The sequence below is a fragment of the Lissotriton vulgaris genome, unplaced genomic scaffold (genome assembly GCF_964263255.1).
Source record: "Lissotriton vulgaris unplaced genomic scaffold, aLisVul1.2 SCAFFOLD_1312, whole genome shotgun sequence".
Classification (NCBI taxonomy): Eukaryota; Metazoa; Chordata; class Amphibia; order Caudata; family Salamandridae; genus Lissotriton; species Lissotriton vulgaris.
The window spans coordinates 165,036-190,368 of NW_028241407.1; the positions used below are offsets into that span (position 1 = coordinate 165,036).

The 25,333-nt window shown below is 53.4% G+C and overlaps 1 protein-coding gene across 1 annotated transcript; it reads left to right on the forward strand.

The window, feature by feature from the left end:
- The first annotated feature begins 22,771 nt into the window (after window positions 1–22,771).
- LOC147671304 (uncharacterized) lies at window positions 22,772–24,818 on the forward strand. Its single transcript, XM_086948087.1, has one exon. The coding sequence runs from the start codon at window positions 22,814–22,816 to the stop codon at window positions 24,545–24,547; it is 1,734 nt and encodes a 577-aa protein (XP_086804213.1). The 5' UTR covers window positions 22,772–22,813; the 3' UTR covers window positions 24,548–24,818.
- Window positions 24,819–25,333: the final 515 nt, after the last annotated feature.

Below are 25,333 nucleotides of genomic sequence, written 5' to 3' on the forward strand. Positions count from 1 at the left end.
ATCTCCCAGTAACCCGCAAGGGTGATTGGAAACACTGGAGCTGGATTTTCTCGGCAGGAGAAAAAGACAGCGTCTCTTTCAGAGCGTCAAATGGTAGGGACGGCTTCCTTCGGCACTCGCATCAGCTGGGCTTCGCATAAGTAGATAGCTGCTCTGCTCCAAACCACCGTGGGTTGCTTAAGGCAAACACTGGTATATTTATACCTGGAAGGTGCTGTGTTTGACGTAATGTTGGACATAAGATGTCAATAAAAGATGTCACTAAGAACTGGCCGTTCTTTCGGACTCGCAGGAGTTCTAGGACAAATCAAAAAAAAAAGCATGGGGTATTCCCAGGTTGCTGGAGGTTTGGTTTGTTAAAATAACTCGTTGTACTTTCTAGGAGTCTTAAGGAAGTAGCCTTGCCGTATTTGAATTGTATTGGCTATTACTAAATATGGATATGATTCTTATGCCTTTATAAGGGTATAATTTGTTATAACCACATAAGGGCATAAATCGGGAATATTTAATTAGGGTCCTAGATACGTTCACAACACCCTCCCTGCACACACACAACAACACAGCCCTCCCTGCACACACAAAGCAACACAACCCTCCCTGCACACACAAAGCAACACAGCCCTTCCTGCACACACACAGCAACACAGCCCTCCCTGCACACACAAAGAAACACAGCCCTCCCTGCACACACACAGCAACACAGCCCTCCCTGTACACACAGAGCAACACAGCCCTCCCTGCACACACAACGCAACACAGCCCTCCCTGCACACACAAAGATACACAACCCTCCTTGCACACGCGCAGCAACACAGCCCTCCCTGCACTCACAGAGCAACGCAGCCCTCCCTGCACACACAAAGCAACACAGCCCTCCTTGCACACACACTGCAACACTGCCCTCCCAGCACACACAAAGCAACACAGCCCTCCCTGCACGCACACAGCAACACAGCCCCGCGGCACACACAAAGTAACACAGCCCTCCCTGCACACACACAGCAACACAGCCGCCCCCCACCCCCCTGCACACACAGAGCAACACAGCCCTCCCTGCACAAACACAGAAAAACAGCGCTCCCTGCACAGACACACCAACACAGCCCTCCCTGCACACACAGACACGCAGCCCTCCCTGCACACACACAGCAACACAGGCCTCCCTGCACACACAAAGCAAACCAGCCCTCCCTGCACACACAGAAACACAGCCCTCCTTGCACACACAAAGCAACACACCCCTCCCTGCACACACACATTAACACAGGCCTCCCTGCACACACAAAGCAACACAGCCCTCCTTGCACACACACAGAAACACAGCCCTCCTTGCACACACAAAGCAAGACAGCCCTCCCTGCACAAACACAGCAGCACAGCGCCTCCCTGCACAGACACATCAACACAGCCCTCCCTGCGCACACAAAGCAACACAGCCATCCCTGTACACACTGAGCAACACATCCCTCCCTGCACACACAAAGCAACACAGCCCTCCCTGTACACACAAAGCAGCAACACAGCCCTCCCTGCACACACACACACAGCAACACAACCCTCCCTGCACATACACACAGAAACACAGCTCTCTCTGCACACACAAAGCAACACATCCCTCCCTGCATACACACAGCAACACAGCCCTCCCTGCACACACAAAGCAACACATCCCTCCCTCCACATACACACCAACACAGCCCTCCCTGCACACACAAAGCAGCAACACAGCCCTCCCTGCACACACACAGCAACACAGCCCTCCCTGCACACACACAGCAACACAGCTCTCCCTGCACACACAAAGCAACACATCCCTCCCTGCATACACACAGCAAGACAGCCCTCCCTGCACACACAAAGAAACCCAGCCCTCCCTGAACACGCACATCAGCACAGCCCTCCCTGCACACACAGAGCAGCACAGCCCTCCCTGCACACACAAAGCAACACAGCCCTCCCTGCACATACACTGCAACACTGCCCTCCCAGCACACACTAGCAAACACAGCCCTCCCTGCACACACAAAGTAACACAGCCCTCCCTGCACACACACAGCAACACAGCCCACTTGCACACACAGAGCAACAAAGCCCTCCCTGCACAAATACAGCAACACAGCACCCACTGCACAGACACACCAACACAGCCCTCCCTGCACAGACAAAGTAACACAGCCCTCCCTGCACCCACACAGCAACAAAGCCCTCCCTGCACACACACACAGCAAACCAGCCCTCCCTGCACACACAAAGCAACACAGCCCTCCTGCACAAACACAGCAACACAGGCCTCACTGCACACACAAAGCAACACAGCCCTCCCTGCGTACACAAAGCAACACAGCCCACTCTGCACACACAGCCCTCCCTGCACACACAAAGCAACACAGCCCTCCATGCACACACACAGAGAAACAACCCTCCGTTCACACACACAGCCCTCCCTGCACACACACAGAAACACAGCCCTCCAACACAACCCTCCCTGCACACACAGCAACACAGCCTTCCCTGCACACATACAGCAACACAGCCCTCCCTGCACGCACAGCAACACAGCCCTCCCTGCACACACACAGCAACACAGCAGTCCCAGCACAGACACAGCAACACTGCCCTCCCTGCACACAAAGAAGCACAGCCCTCCCTGCACACGCACAGCAACACAGCCCTCCCTGCACACACAAAGCAACACAGCCCTCTCTGCACACACACATCAACACAGCCCTCCCTGCACACACAAAAAACACAGCCCTCCCTACACGCACAGCAACACAGCCCTCCCTGCACACACACAGTAAGACAGCAGTCCAAGCACACACACAGCAACACAGCCCTCCCTGCACACACAAAGCAACACAGCCCTCCCTGCACACACAAAGAAACACAGCCCTCCCTGCACACGCACAGCAACACAGCCCTCCCTGCACACACAAAGCAACACAGCCCTCTCTGCACACACACAGCAACACAGCCCTCCCTGCACACACAAAGCAACACAGCCCTCCCTGCACACACAAAGCAACACAACCCTCCCTGCACACACAGCAACACAGTCCTCCAACACAGCCCTCCCTGAGCACACACAGCAACACAGCCCTCCCTGCACACACAAAGCAACACAGCCCTCTCTGCACACACAGCAACACAACCCTCCCTGCACACACAAAGCAACACAGCCCTCCCTGCACACGCAAAGCAAGACAGCCCTCCCTGCACACACAGCAAAACAGCCCTCCAACACAGCCCTCCCTGCACACACACAGCAACACAGCCCTCACTGCAAACACAAAGCAACACAGCCCACCCTTCACACACAAAGCAACACAGCCCTCCCTCCATACACACAGCAACACAGCCCTCCTTACACACACACAGCAACACAGCCCTCCCTGAGCACACACAAAGCAACACAGCCCTCCCTGCACACACAAAGTAACACCGCCCTCCCTGCATACACAAAGCAACACAGCCCTCCCTGAACACACAAAGCAACACAGCCCTCCCAGCACACACAGCAACACAGCCCTCCCTGCACACACAAAGCAACACAGCCCTCCCTGCACACACAAAGTAACACAGCCCTCCCTGCACACACAAAGCAACACAACCCTCCCTGCACACACAAAGTAACACAGCCCTCCCAGCACACACACATCAACACCGCCCTCCCTGCACACACACAGCAGCACAACCGTCCGTGCAAAAACACAGCAAGCCAGTTCTCCCTGCACACACAAAGCAACACAGCCCTCCCTGCACAAACACAGCAACACAGCCCTCCCTGAACACACAAAGCAACCCAGCCCTCCCTGCCCACACACAGCAACATAGCCCTCCCTGCACACACAGCAACACAGCCCGCCCTGCACACACACAGCAACACAGCCTTCCCTGCACACACACAGCAACACAGCCTTCCCTGCATACACACAGCACACAAAAACAGACAACCGTTCACTCACAGCAATCAGATGTAGGACACTACCCGTTAGTGTGTGAGTGCGTGTGTGTGAAGGCACACAGTGCCAGAGAATGGAGAGAGTGTATTTCTCCTGTTCAGGGGGGTGCAACGGAGGTGGGGCCTGTCCATGTGGGTTCAGAGGAAGTGAGGCCTGTCAGGTGTTGAGGATGCTGAGAAGGTGAGGTCTGTCCTGAGGGCGTGCAGAGGAGGTGAGGCCTGTACCGAGGGGGTGCAGAGGAGGTGATGCCTCTCATGGCAAGTGAGTTGCAGAGGAGGCCTTTCCATGGGGGTATAAAAGAGGTGAGGCCTGTCCGGGAGAGGTGCTAAGGATGTGAGGCCTGTCCAGGGGTGCAGAGGAGGTGAGGCCTGTCCCGTGAGTGCAGAGGAGGTGAGGCCTGTCCAGGGGTGTAGAGGACGAGAGGCCTGTCCAGGGGTGCAGAGGAGGAGAGGAATGTCCAGTGGGCAGAGGAGGTGAGGCCTGTCCAGGGGTCAAAGGAGGTGAGGCATGTCCATTGGGGTAGAGGAGGTGAGGCCGGTCCAGGGGTGCAGAGAAGATGAGGCCTCTCTGTGGTGTGCAGAGGAGCTGAAGCCTGTCCAGGGGTGCAGAGGAGAAGTGTGGAGAAGTGTGGCTCAGGGGTTAGAGGCGGCAGACCCGGAAGCTGAGATCGGCCCTGGACCAGGGTTCAATTCCCCGCCTCGACGGGGCTTGGGCTCAATAATTCCACGGACTCGATAATTCTCGCTCCGGTGCCTACTCGACTCACGGGTTCACACTCTGCGACTCTGGGCAATAGCTTGCTTAATCTCCACAACGGCCCCTCGCGGCGGGATGCCTGGCTTTCACCTTGTGGATACCCTGCCGGGGTTATCTCACAGGGGAATACCAGGACGGGTTCCCTAAGCAAGCGCTTAGATGCCTGCGATGTGGGCGGTTTGCGCTATATAAATACATGTACATTTACAGGAGGAGAGGCCTGTCCAGGGGTGCAGAGGAGGTGAGGCCTGTCCAGGGGTGCAGAGGAGCGAGGCCTGTCCAGGGGGGCTGAGGAGGTGAGGCCAGTCCAGGGGTGCAGAGGAGTTGAGGCCTGTCCAGGGGTTCAGAGGAGGTGGGGCCTTTCCAGGGGTGCAGAGGATGAGAGGCCTGTCCAGGGGTGCAGAGGAGGAGAGGACTGTCCAGTGGGCAGAGGAGGTTAGGCCTGTCCAGGGGTCAAAGGAGGTGAGGCATGTCCAGGGGGGTAGAGGAGGTGAGGCCGGTCCAGGGGTGCATAGGAGGTGAGGCCTGCCCAGGGGTGCCAAGGAGGTGGGGCCTGCCAAGGGTGCAGAGGAGGAGAGGCCTGTCCAGGGGATCAGAGGTGGTGGGGACTGTCCAGGGGTGCAGAGGACGAGAGGCCTGTCCAGGGGTGCAGAGGAGAGGACTGTCCAGTGGGCAGAGGAGGTGAGGCCTGTCTAAGGGTGCAGAGGAGGGGAGGCCGGTCCAGCGGTGCAGAGGAGGTAAGGTCTGTCCAGGGGTTCAGAGGAGGTGGGGCCTGTCCAGGGGTGCAGAGGACGAGAGGCCTGTCCAGGGGTGCAGAGGAGGAGAGGACTGTCCAGTGGGCAGAGGAGGTGAGGCTTGTCTAGGGGTGCAGAGGAGGGGAGGCCTAACTATGGGTGCAGAGGCATTGGGGCCTGTCCAGGGGTGCAGAGGAGGAGAGGCCTGTCCAGGGGTACAGAGGAGGGGAGGCCTGTACAGGGAAGTGGGCAGCTGCAAACGAGGCGAAGTCTATCCAAGGAAGTGCAGAGGAGGTGAGGCCTGTTAAATGGGGTACAGAGGAGGTTAGGAATGTCCGGGGGTGCAAAGGAGGTGGGGTCTGTCCTGGGGGTGAAGAGGATTTGAGACCTGTCCAGCGTGGTTCAGAGGAGGTGAGGCTTGCGCATGGTGGTCAGAGGAGGTGAGGCCTGTTCAGGGATGCAGTGGAGGTAGGGCCTGTCCAGGGGTGCAGTGGCGGTGAGGCCTGTCCAGGGGGCTGCAGTGTAGGTGAGGCCTGTCCAGGGGTACAGAGGAGGTGGGGCTTGTCTTTTACTGGGTGGTGCAGTTGATATGGGGCCTGTGCAAAGTGGGTGCAAAGGAGGTGAGGCCTGTCAAGTGGGAGGCTAGGAGGCCATTTCCAGAGGGGGGTGGGGCAGAGGAGATGAGGCATGTCCGGCAAGGGGTGGGGAGGTGCAGCAGAGGTGACGGCTGTCTACGGTGATGCAGAGGAGGGAAGGCCTGTCCAGGGGGTGCAGAGAAGGTGAGACCTGCCAAGGGAGGTGCAGGTGACGCTTGTCCAGGGGAATGCAGGGAAAGTGAGGCCTATCCTGTCCTGTGGGGGCAGAGGAGGTGAAGCCTGTCCAGGGGGGTGTAGAGGAGCTGAGGCCTCTCCATGGTGGTGCAGATAGGTGAGGCCTGTCCAAGGGGTGTATCCTGTTCCGCTGGGGGCTGGGAATTAGAGGAGGTGAAGTGTGCTGGGGGTCCATGAGAGTGGGGCTTGCAGAGGAGGTGAGTCCTGTCCTGTTGGGGTGAAGCTTGTCCAGGGGGAGGCACAAAGAAAGTGAGGCCTGTCCAGTGGGAGCAGATGAGGTGAGGCCTGTCAAGCAGGGGAGTAAGGGAGGAGAGGAGGTGAAGCCTGTCCAGGGGGAAGTGCAGAGGAGGTGAGGCCTGTCCTGTGCTGTAGGTGCAGAAGAGGAGGCCACTCCACGGGGTGCAGAGGAGATGAGGCCTGTCCTGTGCTGGGGGCAGATTAAGTGAGGCGTCCAGGGGGTGCAGAGCCGGTGAGGCCTGTCCAGTCCTGGGGGTGCAGAAGAGGAGAGGCCTGTTCTTTACTGGGGAAAGTAGATGATGTGCGGCCTGTCCAGAGTGGGTGTATAGGAGATGGAACTTGTCCGGGAGAGGTGCTAAGGTGGTGTGGCCTCTCCAGGGGGTTGTAGAGGAGGTGAGACCTGTCCTGTCCAGGTTGCAGAAGAGGTGAGGCCTGTCCAGGTGGGTGCAGATTAGATAAGACCTGTCCTGTTCAGGAATGCAGAGGAGGTGAGACCTGTTCGTTACTGGGGAATGTAGATCATGTGGGGCCAGTCCAGAGTGGGTGTATAGGTGGTAAAACATGTCCGGGAGAGGTGCTAAGGTGCTGTGGCCTGTCCGGTGGGTGCAGGGGAGGTGTGGCGTGTCCTGGGGATTGCAGAGGAGGTGAGGTCTGTCCAGGGGAGTGCAAAGGATGTGAGGCCTGTCCAGTGGAGTGCAAAGGATGTGAGGCCTGTCCTGTGCTGGGGTTGCAGAGGATGTGAGGCTTCCCCTGGAGGTGCAGCAGGGGGTGATGCCTGTCCAAGGGGGTGCAGAAGAGGTAAGTCCTGTCCCTGAAAGTGCAGGGGAGTTTAGGTGTGTCCGGGGGGGGGGGGTGGGGGGGGTTGTGCAGAGGAGATATGGCTTGTCCAGGGGGTGACGAGGGGGAGAGGTCTGTTTAGGGGGTGCAGAGGAAGTGAGACCTGTCCTGGACTGGGGTTGCAGAGGAGGTGAGTCGTGTTCAGGGGATGCAGAGGATGGGAGGTCTTTCCAGGTGGTATATATGAGTTGAGGCCTGTCAAAGGGGTGCAGAGAAGGCGAGGCATGTCAAGGGGGGGTGCAGAGGAGGAGAGGTATGTCCAGGGGCTGCAGAGGAGGTGCAGACTGTCCAGGGGGTGCAGAGGAAGTGAGGCCTGTCGTGTGCTTGGGTGGTGCAGAGGAAGTGGGCCCTGTCCAGGAGGGTGTAGAGGAGGTAAGGCCTGTCCTGTGCTTGGGTGGCGCAGAGAAAGTGGGCCCTGTCCAGGAGGGTGTAGAGGAGGTAAGGCCTGTCCTCTGCTTGGGTGGCGCAGAGAAAGTGGGCCATGTCCAGCAGGGTGTAGAGGAAGTGAGGCCTATCCTGTGCTTGGGTGGCGCAGAGAAAGTGGGCCCTGTCCAGCAGGGTGTAGAGGAAGTGAGGCCTGTCCTGTGCTTGGGTGGCGCAGAGAAAGTGGGCCCTGTCCAGCAGGGTGTAGAGGAGGTAAGGTCTGTCCTGTTCAGTGGTGCAGATGAGGTGAGGCCTGTCCTGTTCAGTGGTGCAGATGAGGTGAGGCCTGTCCAAGGGGTGTATCCTGTTCCGCTGGGGGCTGGGAATTAGAGGAGGTGAAGTGTGCTGGGGGTCCATGAGAGTGGGGCTTGCAGAGGAGGTGAGTCCTGTCCTGTTGGGGTGAAGCTTGTCCAGGGGGAGGCACAAAGAAAGTGAGGCCTGTCCAGTGGGAGCAGATGAGGTGAGGCCTGTCAAGCAGGGGAGTAAGGGAGGAGAGGAGGTGAAGCCTGTCCAGGGGGAAGTGCAGAGGAGGTGAGGCCTGTCCTGTGCTGTAGGTGCAGAAGAGGAGGCCACTCCACGGGGTGCAGAGGAGATGAGGCCTGTCCTGTGCTGGGGGCAGATTAAGTGAGGCGTCCAGGGGGTGCAGAGCCGGTGAGGCCTGTCCAGTCCTGGGGGTGCAGAAGAGGAGAGGCCTGTTCTTTACTGGGGAAAGTAGATGATGTGCGGCCTGTCCAGAGTGGGTGTATAGGAGATGGAACTTGTCCGGGAGAGGTGCTAAGGTGGTGTGGCCTCTCCAGGGGGTTGTAGAGGAGGTGAGACCTGTCCTGTCCAGGTTGCAGAAGAGGTGAGGCCTGTCCAGGTGGGTGCAGATTAGATAAGACCTGTCCTGTTCAGGAATGCAGAGGAGGTGAGACCTGTTCGTTACTGGGGAATGTAGATCATGTGGGGCCAGTCCAGAGAGGGTGTATAGGTGGTAAACCATGTCCGGGAGAGGTGCTAAGGTGGTGTGGCCTGTCCGGTGGGTGCAGGGGAGGTGTGGCGTGTCCTGGGGATTGCAGAGGAGGTGAGGTCTGTCCAGGGGAGTGCAAAGGATGTGAGCCCTGTCCAGTGGAGTGCAAAGGATGTGAGGCCTGTCCTGTGCTGGGGTTGCAGAGGATGTGAGGCTTCCCCTGGAGGTGCAGCAGGGGGTGATGCCTGTCCAAGGGGGTGCAGAAGAGGTAAGTCCTGTCCCTGAAAGTGCAGGGGAGTTTAGGTGTGTCCGGGGGGGGGGTGGGGGGGGGTTGTGCAGAGGAGATACGGCTTGTCCAGGGGGTGACGAGGGGGAGAGGTCTGTTTAGGGGGTGCAGAGGAAGTGAGACCTGTCCTGGACTGGGGTTGCAGAGGAGGTGAGTCGTGTTCAGGGGATGCAGAGGATGGGAGGTCTTTCCAGGTGGTATATATGAGTTGAGGCCTGTCAAAGGGGTGCAGAGAAGGCGAGGCATGTCAAGGGGGGGTGCAGAGGAGGAGAGGTATGTCCAGGGGCTGCAGAGGAGGTGCAGACTGTCCAGGGGGTGCAGAGGAAGTGAGGCCTGTCGTGTGCTTGGGTGGTGCAGAGGAAGTGGGCCCTGTCCAGGAGGGTGTAGAGGAAGTAAGGCCTGTCCTGTGCTTGGGTGGCGCAGAGAAAGTGGGCCCTGTCCAGGAGGGTGTAGAGGAGGTAAGGCCTGTCCTCTGCTTGGGTGGCGCAGAGAAAGTGGGCCATGTCCAGCAGGGTGTAGAGGAAGTGAGGCCTATCCTGTGCTTGGGTGGCGCAGAGAAAGTGGGCCCTGTCCAGCAGGGTGTAGAGGAAGTGAGGCCTGTCCTGTGCTTGGGTGGCGCAGAGAAAGTGGGCCCTGTCCAGCAGGGTGTAGAGGAGGTAAGGCCTGTCCTGTTCAGTGGTGCAGATGAGGTGAGGCCTGTCCTGTTCAGTGGTGCAGATGAGGTGAGGCCTGTCCTGTTCTTGGGTGGTTCAAAGGATGTGAGGCCTCTCCAGGAGGGATGCAGTGGAGATCAGGCCTGTTTGTCCAGGGGTGGTGGTCGAGAGATGAGTTTACGTTTTTTTAATTGTCCCAAGAGATTTGTGGAATGAGTGTAAGTTGCTTGTAAACTGGCCAATTGAAGAGCCACAGAGTGAAGCGCCTCAAAATATTTTAATATATTACAAGAGATTAATGCAGATTTACAGACAATATTGCAAAGGCAAAGACCGGGTAAAAGAGGGTGTATCTTTCTGCGTTCAGTTCCGAGCGTAGTGCATATAACCAGCAAAATGTGAGGGGCTGCAGGCTAATATTCTGGATGAGATTTTGTTGTAACCAAAGTACTGTAGTGTTAGAAGGGGCGATCCCAGGGGGGTCAGAATGTATTCTCCCACTCTTCCCGTGATCCACCTCTCCCAGGAATACTTCTGAATCTTAACGTGAGGTCCTCGCCGGGGAGAACGCCGGGTCTAAGATCGTACACACTGAGCTCACACCACACTTATGAACGGACACCACACTGTGGATTTCAGTAAACAAGTTCTTTATCAACAGTAGAATTTTAGGCAAAATGGATACGTATTTACAAGCGATCGAGTGGTCGTAAAGTCTCAGTTATGGAGAGCAAGGAAGCGGGACAGTCTCAATATCAGGCCAGTACGAAGCGTACCCTGCGCACAGCTCTCAATCCTCGAGCCGGGGGATACGGGCGATGGTGGTCGTACCAGCTGCTGTACTCACTCCTCTCGCTTCAGGTCGTGTTGGTAGCGTCGATGGTCCGGCCGGACCAAGGTTATCCTCGAGCCGCGACTAGGTCAGCAGGGCTCGATCCATAGTGAACAGAGTGTCTGTCAGTTGTTGAGGAGCCGCGACCACATCAGCAGGGCTTAGGGTGTTCAGGGAATGTCCTTCGAGTTTCAAGGATGAGCCACAACGAGGTCAGCAGGGCTCCGAGGTTCCAGTTCCGTCTTCCCGAGAATGAGCTGGGTCAGCGTCAGCAGGGCTCGATGAGTTCTAAAGTTCAGTCTTCTCCTCAAGGGGTTGAGCCGCGATCAGATCAGCAGGGCTCTCTTGTCCAGGATACAACTGCCCGCTAGTTCTTGGGCGACCCTTAATATAGCGCAGTGGCCCATTGATGTCCGGACCTTCGCAGGCGGAGATCTCATGCCCCGGGACTGGCCGTCGGGGAGTTCCGTAGGCTGGCCCTTTGATCCTCTTGAACATGCGTCCGGGGATTCCCAGATGCCCAGCAGGGTCTGGAGACAGCTTTTGGGAAGGTCAGAGGTGCGATCGAAACCAGCCCATGGGGGAAGGCCAGAAGTGTGAGCGAAACCAGTCCCCCAGGGAGGCCAAAGTTGCAATCGAAACTCTTTGGTCCTATCTCACTCAGGAAGTCTTCTACCCCCCAGCCGGGCATGGCGCATCTGCAGCCTAAGTGTTGCTGGGACCAGGGTCGGGCCAGGCTATGGGGTCAGGGACCTCTGGAAGGGTAATGGCGGCCGGTGGCCCTGTGGGGGGATGCAGGTTCAGGGTGCCCGGTACCGGGAGGAGCATGCAGGGATGGTCGTCCGTGGGCAGGGTCATGTAGGGAGTGGGGCGGACAGGGAACGGGATGACCAGGGGTTTCGGGGTGCAGAGTGGGCTAGCGGGACACTGAGGAACAGGGGGAACCACGCCACGAGGCCAGGTCCAACACGCATCCCCCCAGCTGAAAGGCGGAGAGAACTACCCATCCCCTTGGGGGTTCTCTTCACTGAGGCGGAAGAACCGGGACCGGACGTCCACGTTGGCGTGGTCAGTACCAGGACGGTGCTCAACAGTAAAATCCATCCCCTGGAGGGAGATGGACCAGCGTAGTAGTTTGGGGTTCTCTCCTCTCATTTGCATTAGCCACGGAGTGGTCGATGGTTGGTTTGGACCCGGAAGTGAGTACCGTACAGGTAGGACCTCAACTTCTTCAGGGCCCAAACCACCGCGAAGGCCTCCCGCTCGATGGTGCTCCACCTTTGCTCTCGAGGGAGTAACCTCCGGCTAATGAATGCCACTGGCTGGTCTAGGCCCTTATCATTCATCTGGGACAGGACTGCTCCGATGCCATGCTCAGAGGCGTCCGTCTGGACTACGAAGTCTCGGGAGTAGTCGGGGGCCTGTAGTACTGGGGCGGTACACATGGTAGCTTTCAATGCTTCAAACGCTTTCTGGCAGGCGGGGGTCCAGCTAACTTTCTTTGGCTGCTTTTTGGAGGTCAACTCTGTGAGGGGGACTACGATGCTGCCGTACCCCTTTATGAATCTTCGGTAGTACCCAGTGAGCCCTAGGAAAGCCTGTGCTTCCGTTTGGGTTGTGGGGGCCTCCCAGGCAATGATTGCATCGATCTTGGGTTGGAGGGGGGCCACTAGACCGCTCCCGACCTGGTGCCCCAGGTAGACCACTGACCCTTGTCCGATCTGACATTTGCTGGCTTTGATGGTGAGGCCCGCACAACATAGGGCCATCAACACCAGAGGTGTTGTAGGTGTTCGGTCCAGTGGGAGCTGAACCCCACGATATCATCGAGATATGCGGCGCTGAATTCCTCCAACCCAGCCAGTACCTGGTTAACCAGCCCCTGGAAGGTGGCGGGGGCAATTTTCATTTCGTAGGGCATCACCCGGAAGTGGTAGTGGCCATCCGGGGTGGAGAAAGCGGATCATTCCCTAGCTCCCTCCGTGAGTGTGATTTGCCACTACTCACAGGTCAAGTCGAAGGTGCTGGGATAGTGAGCAGACCCTAGGCGGTCAATGAGCTCATCGGCTCGGGGAATGAGGTGTGCTTCGGTTCTGGTGACTGCGTTGAGCCCGCGGTAGTCCACGCAGAACCTCAGCTCGGGAACAGCGCCGGGGGCGGCCGCCTTCGGAACCAGAACCACAGGGCTGGCCCATGGACTGTCAGAGGCCTCGACCATTCCTATGGCTAGCATCTTAGAGACTTCGGCCTTGATGCAGCCCCGAACTCGGTCAGAGACGTGGTAGGCTCTGTGCCGTACCGGAGGGAGAAGAGGTCAGAGAACTGTCCCAGCAACTGGCGACAGTCTTCGCGCTGCTCGGGAGTGAGGGAGGAGGACAGACGCATCCCCTCTACGGAGCCATCTTTTTTTTTTGCACACAGGAGATCAGGGAGAGGCTCCGTGTCCTCTTCCACTCCGTCGTCGGTGGCGAGGAGCAAACTCAACTCGGGCCGAATGAAGTGGGGCTTGAGGCGGTTTACATGGAGGACCCTCAAGGGGGTCCTGGGAGACTGCACATCTATGAGATAGGTGACTTGGCTCTTGCGCTCCACCACTTTGAAGGTCCCGGCCCACTTGTCCTGAAGGGCACCACAAGGTTCCACCTGGGCCATCACCCAAACCTGCTGGCCGGGCTGAAACTCGACCAGAGTGGCATTCTGGTCATACCAACGTTTCATTTCTTTCTTGGCTGGCCTCGAGGTTTGCCTCGGCCAGCTCCCGGAACTTGCGAGTCTGCTTCCGGAGGGCCAGAATGTATCGAAACACATCTGGGGGTGGATTTTGAGGTGCTGCTTCCCAACCTTCCTTGACCAGGCTGAGGGGTCCCCAGACGGGGTGTCCGTAGAGCAGCTCGAATGGGCTGAACCCCAAGGATTTCTGGGGGACTTCCCGGTAGGCGAACAGGAGGCAGGGTAGGAGGATGTCCCACTTGCGCCTCAGGGGTACGGTTGAATCGCTCAACCAGGCCGTTACCTTGAGGGTGATATGGAGTGGTGAACTTGTACGTCACCCCACACTGTTGCCACAGGGACTTCATGTACTTGGAGATAAAGTTTGTTCCTCGGTTGCTCACCACTTCTCGCAGGAATCCCACCTGAGAGAAGATCCCCATGAGGGCCCGTCCCACTACGGGGCCGTCACCGTCTGGAGGGGGATGGCTTCGGGGTACCGGGTGGCATGATCCACTAGGACAAGGATGAACCGGTGGCCTAAGGAGGTCCGGGGGTCGAGGGGCCCCACGATGTCTATCTCCACCCGTTCAAAGGGGGTACTGACAACGGGGAAGGGTTGTAGAGGAGCCTTGCACTTCCCTCCACTCTTCCCGCTGGCCTGGCATGTGGGGCAGGACTTGCAGTGGGTCTCCACATCGGCGCGCATACGGGGCCAATAAAAATGAGTGACCAGGCGGTGATAGGTTTTGTCTTGACCCAGGTGTCCCGCCAAGGGTACATTATGGGCCAGGTTCAGGAGGAAGCTGCGGAAACATAGGGGTACCACCAGCACCCGGGCTGACCCTAGTTTGGCGGATTTCTGTTCACTATACAAGAGGCCATTTTCCCAATAGACAAAGTGGGAGCCGGACTGGTCGCCGGCAGCCTGGGCAGCAGCCTGCTGCCGCGGCCCAACTAGAGAAGGGCAGGAGGTCTGTTCCAGGCAGAACTCCTCTCGGGGAGGTCCTCCTTCCTGGGGCCACTAGGTTAACTCAGGGAGGTTGTTCAAGGTCGGGGTCTGTTCGACGGGAGGGCCTAGGGGAACTGCATCGGGTTCAATTTGTTCGCCGGGGGTAGTTCGAGGACCTCGGGTCGCTCGCTGCCCTCCGGGTCGTCAGAGCCCGGGCTAGGGGTCTCTGGTTCCACCCCCCCGGGGTGGACATCCTGGCAGTCATGGCTCGTGTGCTCATGCAGGCCCATTCAGGCAGGCCCACTATCTCTAGGGGAGTCCTTCACTCTACCAGTTTCCACAGGGAGCTCTCCAGATCGTTTCCCAGGAGGCAGTCCACGGGCATGTCGGTGCGGACTGCTACCCTTAAGTCACCGGAGATTCCCCCCCCCACTCAAACGGGACCTGAGCTATTCGGCAGGTGCAGACGGAATTGTCGGCGGTGATCACCCTGCAGGAGGCGTGGGGGATAATTTGGTCGGTGATTAAGTGACAACGCACGGCGGTGATGCTTGCTCCTGTATCTCAGAGGGCCCCTATGCTGTGCCCGTTGACCGTCACCTGTTGATGGTATTTCTCAGTGTTGTCAGGCAGGGGGTCCCCTGGGACCATCTCCCTATCCCCGAGGGAGACTAATGTCATGGCTGTGGGCTCCCACCCCTCGGTGTCCTCCATCTCTACCTCTTCTAACGCTACTGTGGATATCTGGCACGCGGGGGGACTCGCAGCTGCGGGTTTCTTATTCAGGGGCATTGGGGATCACTGGCATAATGCCCTGGTTGCTGACATCTGTAGCAGGCTATGCGGGCTCGGGGACCGTGTCTTCCTAAGGGGGGCCCTGTTCTAGTCACGGGAGGAGAGTTTTGGGACTGGTTTCGGGGGGGGGCTACGCTGGGGCCCAGACTGTAATCCTCGCTGCCTACCTTGACCTCCCCCTCCCCTCTGGCGGGAAAATCCTTGCTCATTTCGGCCATAGTCCCCCACGGGCCCCCCCTGGGACCCGGGTGTTTGTCCAACGATCGGCCTCGACAGCAAGCTTCCGTGGGTCTGTTAATTTGCTGTCCACAAGGTGCTGTCTCAGTTCCACAAAGCAGTTTGTGGATAGGTGTTCATAGGCGATGAGGTTGAATAGTCCTTCAAAGGTGGTAACCTTGCTGCCCTTGATCCACCCTTCCAAGGCTTGGCTGTAGAAATTCACATATTCTACCCATGTGGTGCCGGGGATCTTCTTGCAGTCCCGGAACCGCTGCCAATACATCTCAGAAGTGAGTCCATATCTAGATAGTAGAGCGTCATTCATGTGTTGGTAGGAGTTCAGGACGGTGGAGGGCAGGTCTAGAATGGTGCCCCTTCCTTCACTGAGGAAGCGCCCCCACAATCTGGCCCCCCAATCCCTCTTGAGTACCCGGTGAGAGGTCATGGCGACCTCGTACGCTTTAAACCACTGCTGGATGTCGTCTCCCTTGTAGTACTCTGGGCAATAGCTTGCTTAATCTCCACAACAGCCTCTACAACACTGGGATGCCTGGCTTCACCTTGGGGGTGCCCAGGAGGGGCATCTCACAGGGAGAGCCAGGAAGGGTGCCACAGGGTTATACAGCGCCGGGACGCCCCGTTGGGGCAGCTGTGCACTTTACAAAAATACACTACACTACACTACTTTGCCTGCCCATAGTTAGAGTAGGGAAGCTCCTGGAACCTTCTAGAATAGGGGCGGAGTCTGCTTTTGCCGCCTTAGAATGTGGTCACCTGACCTGGGCATATATAAAGAAAGGAGGGAAAGTTTTTAGTCAGTTGGGTCATCACTGACCTGGGGTAACCTACACAGGAGACTTAGGCGGTAGGGCCTAGTCAGGAACCTATACCACTGGGGGTGACCGGGTTTAGGCGCTGTCCACCAAGCTGTGTGAGGAACACTGAACTAGCCCACTAATCTGGCCCGGTGGGAGGGGAACCCAGGGACCATCTGCACTGACCTGCTTAGGAATCCTGTCAGCCTTCAACTCAACCCCCCTCAAGAAACTACCTACAAAGGGCGCAATAACCACCAAGCGCCAAGAAGAAACCCACCTGCGCTAATCAGGACTACTGGGGATCAACTAGGTACTGGGCTGTGCCATCTCTGCCCCCTCTGTCTGCACCTGGGGCCCCAGGGCTGCCCTGCCTCATCCCCTCTGAAAAAACTGCCTGTGCGGCTTGGCTGCTTTCCCTACCTACCCAGCGCTCTCCTACTGTGCCCCCTTGAGAAGCGCTGTGATTCGGGAGATTATTGCTGCCCTTGAGAAGCGCTGTGTCCACAAAGCGCTATTGTGGAGATGCCCCCAAGTGCTGACTCTGCTAAGCGCTAACTCTGCCAAGCCTACTGCTAGCCCCGAGGCGTTACAAGCGACCGCACCAGTCCACCCCGGCCCTGGGCCCGGAAGCGCTGCTGACCTGAGAGCCCCCGCCGAGGCTCTACTACAGAACTCACAGTCGCGGCCCGGCGCCGCGTCAGCGAAGTGCCGTCATCATTCGCAGGGCCTCTGAGGGGCCCGGGGCTCCGCCGTCGCGACCTAGATGCTGCTTCCCCAGTGGCCCGACTGCTGCACGTCCTTCGCGGTGGCCCCCGGCATCCCAATAGGACCGCCGGACTCCGGAGTGGGCCGCACTAGGACCTGAAGCCTGTCTCCTCATCATGTGACGGGGCGTTTCTTTCCCCACCTCCGCCAACGCCGCACTCCCATTGGGCCATGAGGCCGCGCTCCCGCAGGCAGCACTGCCATTGGCTGCGGGCGCTCCATTGCCTCGGCCCCAACTGATTGGCCCACGGCCCCAGAAGCCATCAGGAGGCCCGGGGACCATCCCTCGCCAGAGCGGGGCCTCAACTGCTGCATCGGAGGCCCCGTGGTAGCCCCTGCCATCACCGGCCCTTCTCAGGAGGCTGCATCATTGAGCGGTGTGGGCTCAGAGGAGAGCCGAGCCCCGCCCCGCCTACAACCCCTCAGAAACCTCCGCAAGGGCTCCCCGAGGAGCCGAAGAGACTAGGTAACCCCCGGGGAGGCGGGGGGAAGGCCAAAGGAGGCCCCGAGTTCGCCCCACCCCTGGGGCACATTGTTGTTGGGCCCAGTTGGCTCTTATCAGCCCAAAGAAATCGTCCCTGAACTGGGCTAAGACTCTGGTAGGCCCCTGGATCCGGGGCTAGATAAGTTAACCCCTGCCTGGGGTAAAGTGTAACACCAGACCCTGTCGCTTTATGAGTGGTCCATTCTGGATATCTGAAATGCTAATTTTTAGCCGGATGGGTGGTTTATTAATGCCTAATGCAATGGTTATTCCGGCCTAATGAAATGTTGGCTTTGCCTGGCGTGATGTTTGTTCTCCTGCCTAATGAGATGTTCACCCTGCTTAAGGAAATGTTTCACCTTCAATGACATGTATTACTCCTGCTCAGGGAAGTGTTTTCTACTCCTGCCTAATGCTGCATTTCCGGAATGCCTACAGTTACCTGATGCAATAGTTATTACAGAGTAATGAAATGTGTAGTCCTTTAATGAAATGGTTATGGTGATATGCTACAGTGAATATTGAATTGCTCCCCTCACCCCCCCTCTGATGAAATGCTTTGCCGAGACATTGATGCTTTGATTATTAATTGCCCTGAACCTTGAACTTAGATAAAACGTATTGATTTTTACTCAAACCTCACTGGTGTGGTGTCAGTCCTTGTGTGTGTTTCCTGTCTCAGTGGATGTGTGTGCTGTATGGTCATTTTACACCTAAGCTTTCGGGTGCCTACCTGCTCGTGCCAGGCTACCCCCCGGGGAACTGGTGACCCTAGTTCCTACAAGGCCTATATCAGGTTGTATAGGCTGCTGCTGCTGCTCCGTTGTCTTCAATGGAGATCTACACATTTCAATGTTTCCAGCTTTGTCTCGTGAAGGATTTATTTATACTGACCCGCCGCATCATCCATTCATATAAGTTATAGATAAATAGTACAAGTGTCGAGAGACCGAGAAGAGACGATACGCTTCATCTATGTAACAGCGATTGCGCAATTAGAGGCCAGAGTCACCCGCTGGATCTCATTGCCCCTGTCACTGGCGACCAGGGCGTCACTAGTGAAAATGGTAATTCTACCTCAGTTTTTATATTTATTTCTGAATATACCATATTACCCTGGAGCACACTTCTTTAAGACCCTGCGATCTGCGCTGATCCGTTTGGTGTGGGGTGGCAGACAACCGCGCCTAAGGTGGGAGGTTCTCACACAACCGTATTGTAAGGGCAGCTTTGATATACCTGACTTCGAGATTTATTATTTAAGTGCACAAGCTCACTACGCGTATCACTGGATGGCACCTACGCCATTTATGCCCCAGTTGGCGGTGGAGGATTGGGTGGCACGTCTGCTCCCGTTGGGGGGGGGGGGGGCGATCCATGGCCCGTTGGAAGCTGTGGAGACTCCATTCACTACCGTCACTAGCACAATGGATGATTGGAAACATATAGCGCGCATCCTAGAGGTGCAATTGCTGTACTCGCCACGATTGCCAATTATATATCACCCCAAGCTCCACATCCTGCAAAAAACAGGCTTTCAGGCCCTGTGTAGAAAGTTAAGGATAGCGTCCTGGGGCGACCTCTTTGCTGGCGGCCAGTTCCGAACCAGTTAACTTTTCTTTCATGACCTTAAACCCATGCCCCTGGACTTTTTCTTATACATCCGTCTCCGACAAGGGATGCGGATGGTGCTTCCGAACTTTCCATCAGAACCGGAGGTATTCGCGCCCCTACACCTCCTACTTGAGTCCCCGGATGGGAAACATCTAGTGTCCAAATTGAACAAAATGATCAGAGACTGTAGAGAGAGTGTTACTAGTTCTGCTCGTGATAAGTGGTCGGATGACCTCGGGCAGGAAATGACGGATGAGCAGTGGAAATATTGCTGCACCATCACGGAAAATATATCGGCTAGTCGTAGATTCAAGGTTATCCATTATAAGTTTCTACAGCGTCTATATTATACCTCTGCCAGGAAATATCGCTTTCAGCTATCAGACAATGACAGATGTGAGAGGTGTCGGAGGCCTGAGGCAGGGTTCTTGCACTTGGCATGGGAATACCCGGAGGTGAATGAGTATTGGTCACAGGTTCACGCAGCGCTTGAGAATATGATGGGTAACAATATAGATGGTGATCCCTTGCTGATGCTGCTGGGATGTATGATGCATATTCCGAAAACGGCGAGGACATTTATGGACATTGCATTGCTGATGGTGAAACGTAGGGTTGCTTGCAGATGGGGGAGGGGGAGAGCTCCGAAATTCAAAGATTGGCTGCGCGATCTTGTATACTGCTAAGAGCAAGCTGCTGTATATGCGGAATTGTTGCCATTGTCGTCTAGGCCGAAGGACATATGGGGCCCCTTACAAGGCTACTTGCTGAAGGTTGAGGAGAGAGCGGGTGAAGAGGATGCGGAGACAGATACCCCGGGGGGGCGACTCCCCTCATTTCAGATACTTAAGTGGAGGGATGGTGGTTTAACTCAGAGACTCTCGCTAATACTGAATCCTGTGATTATATATTATACTTTTGCACTAATGGGATGCGAACTCCTGTGATGTTGAGGGCAGATTTGGGGTTGTTAGAGACTGTTCATTCTTCTGCTTTGCTGTGATTGTGTTTGTTCACTATACGTTACATTTGCTGGAATTTTATTGTCGCTCCTCATGGATGCAAAAATGTTGCTCAGAGAGCATGGTTTGTATAAATCTAAAAGCCTGGTTGACTGATTTATGAACGGTGGGCAGAATTATGTACAAGGACATTAACATACCTTTGCAAACCAGGTTCTTTTGATTTGCAAGTTTCATGGTTTGTAAATGGAAAGATGGGGGTTATGAAGAAGTGGACTGGATTGTTAGGGTTTGTTCTCTGAGACTGTGGGTGCACTCTATATTCACAGGGACCTTTTCCAGCAAGGGATCATGGTTCTTGGTGAACCAAAAAAGTATTTATTCATGCCCATATTTGCATCACAATGGCCTCCAGAGAAAAAGAGATTATTTTGTTTTGTAAGTTCAGGACGTTTTTTTGTAAAATGTGATGAAGTGTGATAGTCGTCTGACGCAAAACTATTTCTTTACTTCCTTTCAAGGTATTCTGGGCTGACCAGGCAGTACAGCGGGCTGCCACCCTTGGAGGAACAAAATATAATATAACTGTCAGGTAAGGAGTCCTATAACTCTTAAGTTTCCTTTTCCCCTGTTTCTTCTTTCTCTATTCCCTTTCTTGATCTCTGTTTTGTTTTTGTCTCTTCAGCTTCAACATTTGACTCCCTCTGTGCACTATTCTTGTTGTCATCAAACTTCTGATAATAATATGATGGAGCCACATTCCTCCTGGAAATGTTGGGGGTGTAGTGCAGGTCCAGTTCCTTTTTAGGTCAGTTTTGCCCAGCAGTTCCTTAACTATTGGCACATTTGGCTTCTCCTCTACACCACGTGATACTCTCCCCCCTCTGACTGTTCTTTGGGTGTCTTTTTTCTCTTGATCTGACTTCTATCTCTTTACCTACTCCTAAACTATCCTTTTCCGTCTTATCTACTACAAGCAAAAGACACAGTATATGTGTGTGGACACACATGCACACAAGGCTTGCTTTATGGTGGTGCAACCGGTGGAGCCGTACCTGGTGCTGACCTTGGGGGAACTGTGTTTAGATGTAACTTATGGGTTCACAAGCATCTGCTGCACAGTTTCCTGTGCTGGACCCCTGAGGTCAATGTGGAAGATAGCTTTTTTTTCCTTTCCTCTATTTTGTGTTTTTCTTTTCCTGACCCTTTTTGGTTTTCTTTACTGTTGTGCTGGTTTTTTCACTTTTTCAGGTGTTGCAGTGCCTGGGTCCTGTCGGAGGAGCATGATGAGTTCTGAGCCACCAAGTAAGTCCTTATCATCCGCACAATTTGAAATAGTAAATTCCACTGAGCTAACTGGACACCGTGTCAGTCTACAGTGGCATTTAAAGCAGTGATTAAAACTAGGTAAATTCCTTTGTACAATAAAATGTCCCTTCATAGATACCTTGAAAAAGGAATAGATGAATAGTTTAAGTGAGTAGGGGAGTAAGTAACATCTAATAATTCATTAAAAGAATTACAAATATCTCACTATCATGCCAGCCTGTTTCACAGAGTGTAAATTGATAGTGTTGGCTGCTTCTGAGAATCTATGTTGCAATATATGTGCAACTTGTGTTTCTTTCTTAATTATTAAATACGTTTTCTCTCACATCCATGAGCTCCAGTAATCCGAAGCTCCCGATCTACAGTATCCCCGAGCTGTTTCACCACTATCAGAAATTATACTCAACAGATTTCCTGGCTTGTTTTTGTCAATACTTTCTTTGTGAAAAGTATAAGGTCACAAATATTTTTTCTTTGTTTTCATTTACAATTTTTGACTCCATTTCTACAGGTGACTGAAGCATGAACAGAAAAAAGAAGGTTTCAATTTAGTGAAACACAACGAAAAGGATTATTTCAAGGAAAGTTAAAACATTCTCGAGCTCTTGAGAAGAAACACATTCTATGTGCCAGGAATGGTGAGGATGTTGGTGCGGAAGAAACTGGTGAATGAGAAAGTTGTCAAATCCCTATTGTAAAATGGCCATAAATGTTTACCAAGTGTCAGTAACTGAGATTGAGGAGAACATTGGCCACAATTGATCCCCACGCGGTGCACTTGAGAAAACTCAGTGCTGTAATTCTGTTTTTATGGTTTATGAGAAATGCTTTTGAGACCTAAACCCTCCCCAACAGATCAGTATCCGTAGACGTGTTGTGATGTGACAGAACCGTCAAAAAGACTAATATTCCTGGTTTACAAGCACAAGCTTTTGTCTCTGTCTCCTGAAGACGAGAGGAGAGAAAAGATTGTTTAAAAGAAAGTCATTGTAAATACTCTTTCTCAGATGTCGTTACAGCAAAGATACTGGATTACCATTTCCAATATAGAAAGATTTTCCCTACCAGCTCTGTCTCTTGGGTTGATCCGAGTGGTTTCAAAGTGTCCTTTAACTCCAAAGTCTATCATGTTCCTGTCTTAGCCACTGTGCAAAAAAGCATATACTGGCACAGAAAGTATAAAAGGGGCCAGTGTTACGCTATTGATAATTCATAAACCACCCTGGCATGCCCATATCATCTGTCATTACTGGTATGAGCAAACATACCTAACAGGCAAACACTAAAGCCCAAAGACCTTATCAGTGCTTTTAAAATTCCTAATTCAAATGTGATAAACTAGAATCACTAAATGAGACTAATTAAACAAGAGAAACACAACGAAAAGGATTATTTCAAGGAAAGTTAAAACATTCTCAAACATTCTCGGCATAACTTGGTGAAAATGAATCCATGAGAGGCCTCTTAATCAATACAAGGGGCTCCTCAGTGAAAGTTAATAAGACAAGTTAGATCGGTTCCTTTAAAGGTAGGAAAATAATTTCCAGTTAAAAACTATCATTAGTTAAAATACATAAAGAAGAGCATCTGAAATGTATTTTAGAAGTTAATGCTGAGTTGTAACATAAACAAGTACACAATCAGAAATCAAATTCAGTCTTAAGATGACATGTATCCAGGAACAAAGCCAACTTGAAGAAACAAACAACTCGAATAAGAGCAATGACTGTGGGAACAGCTTTAGTCATCAATCCCACCTCACTAAACATGAGAAAACTAGCGCTGGACGAAAACCCCATCAGTGTCCCGAATGCCAGAAACACTTCAATCACAAATCCAATCTCACTTTACATGAAAGAACCCACACTGGGCAAAAACCTTATCAGTGCTCTGAATGCTGTAAAAGCTTCAGTCAGAAATCCAGCCTTACTGTACATGAGAGAACCCACACTGGGTATAAACCTTATCAGTGCTCTGAATGCTGTAAAAGCTTCAGTCACAAATCCAATCTCACTTTACATGAAAGAACCCACACTGGGCAAAAACCTTATCAGTGCTCTGAATGCTGTAAAAGCTTCAGTCATAAATTCAACCTTACTGTACATGAAAGGACCCACACTGGACAAAAACCTTACCAGTGCTCTGAGTGCCTTAAAGGATTCAGTCGGAGATCCAGTTTAAATGAACACGAGAGAACTCACACTGGACAAAAACCTTACCAGTGCTCTGAGTGCCGGAAAGGATTCAGTCAGAGATCCAGTTTAATTGAACACGAGAGAACTCACACTGGACTAAAACCTTACCAGTGCTCTGAGTGCCGGAAAAGCTTCAGTCAGAAATCCACCCTTACTGTGCATGAAAGAACCCACACTGGACAGAAACCGTATCAGTGTTCTGAATGCCAAAAAGGTTTCTATCACAAATGCGGTTTAACTCAACATGAGAGAATCCATACTGGGCTCAAACCCTATCAGTGCTCTGAATGCCAGAAAAGCTTCAGTCGGAAAATAACTCTCACTTACCATGAGAGAACTCACACTGGGCAAAAACCTTATCAGTGCTCTGAATGCTGTAAAAGCTTCAGTCAGAAATACAACCTTACTGTGCATGAAAGAACCCACACTGGGCATAAACAATACCAGTGCTTTGATTGCCAGAAAAGCTTCAGTCGGAAAATAACTCTCACTTACCATGAGAGTACTCACACTGGACAAAAACGTTATCAGTGCTCTGAATGCTGTAAAAGCTTCAGTCATAAATCCAGCCTTACTGTACATGAAAGGACCCACACTGGACAAAAACTTTACCAGTGCTCTGAGTGCCGGAAAGGATTCAGTCAGAGATCCAGTTTAATTGAACATGAGAGAACTCACACTGGACACAAACCTTACCAGTGCTTTGAGTGCCAGAAAGGATTCAGTCAGAGATCCAGTTTAATTGAACACCAGAAAACTCACACTGGACTAAAACCTTATCAGTGCTCTGAGTGCCGGAAAGGTTTCAGTCAGAAATCCAACCTTACTGTGCATGAAAGAACCCACACTGGGCAGAAACCGTATCAGTGTTCTGAATGCCAAAAAGGTTTCTATCACAAATGTGGTTTAACTCAACATGAGATAATCCATTCTGGGCTCAAACCCTATCAGTGCTCTGAATGCCAGAAAAGCTTCAGTCGGAAAATAACTCTCACTTACCATGAGAGAACTCACACTGGGCAAAAACCTTATCAGTGCTCTGAATGCTGTAAAAGCTTCAGTCAGAAATACAACCTTACTGTGCATGAAAGAACCCACACTGGGCATAAACGGTATCAGTGTTCTGAATGCCACAAAAGCTTCAGATTGAAAACAACTCTCACTAGACATGAGAGAACCCACACTGGGGATAAACCTTATTAGCTCTTTGAATGCTGGAAAAGTTTCAGTCGGAAATCGGTTCTCACTCAACCTGCGAGAACTTACCTAGAAAAAACGTCATCATTGTTCTAAATGCCAGGGAAGGGTCTGCTGGAGATTCAGTTTCATTCAACAAGAGAGAACCCACAATGAGAAGGAAAATGACTCGTGCTCTCAATGTGACAAAAACTTTAGTTGTAAATGTAACATTTCTACATAAGAGAGACAATGTGGGAAAATAAAAGGTGCTCACTGTAAACCCTGGGGGAGGAGCTTTCAGACTCGCAAAACATTTACATGAAGCACCCACAAAGACATTGATCCATTGATTGTCCAACAAACTGTCTACTGAGAAAAGCACACTGCGTGGGATGGAAATGCTTGAATTAACCTCATTCTTTTGTAATTATTTGTGGCCTCATTCCATTCAGCGTGTTTTGTTTGCTGAGTGTTTATAAGCAAGGACTGACCCACAAAGTCCATTCGATCCTGAACTTTGAGACCACGCCTCCAAGGATCAGGAATGCTTGAACCTCAAACTGTTTCCAGCCTTAACGAGCTTCACCAGGGGGCTGCAGCAGGAGTCCCTTTGTCATAGGTCTCTATGGGACCAACATCTGTTCATGTCTGTACCACGTAGGGCTGATCATTGAGAAAAACTAAAAGTGATGGATGGACTGGTAGTTAATCTCTGCAACATCCCACCACATCATTCTCTAGTCTTTGTGTAACTACAGATGAGGTCAGCCATATGCAAACCATTCTTGGCCCCATTCTAAATAGTCCTAA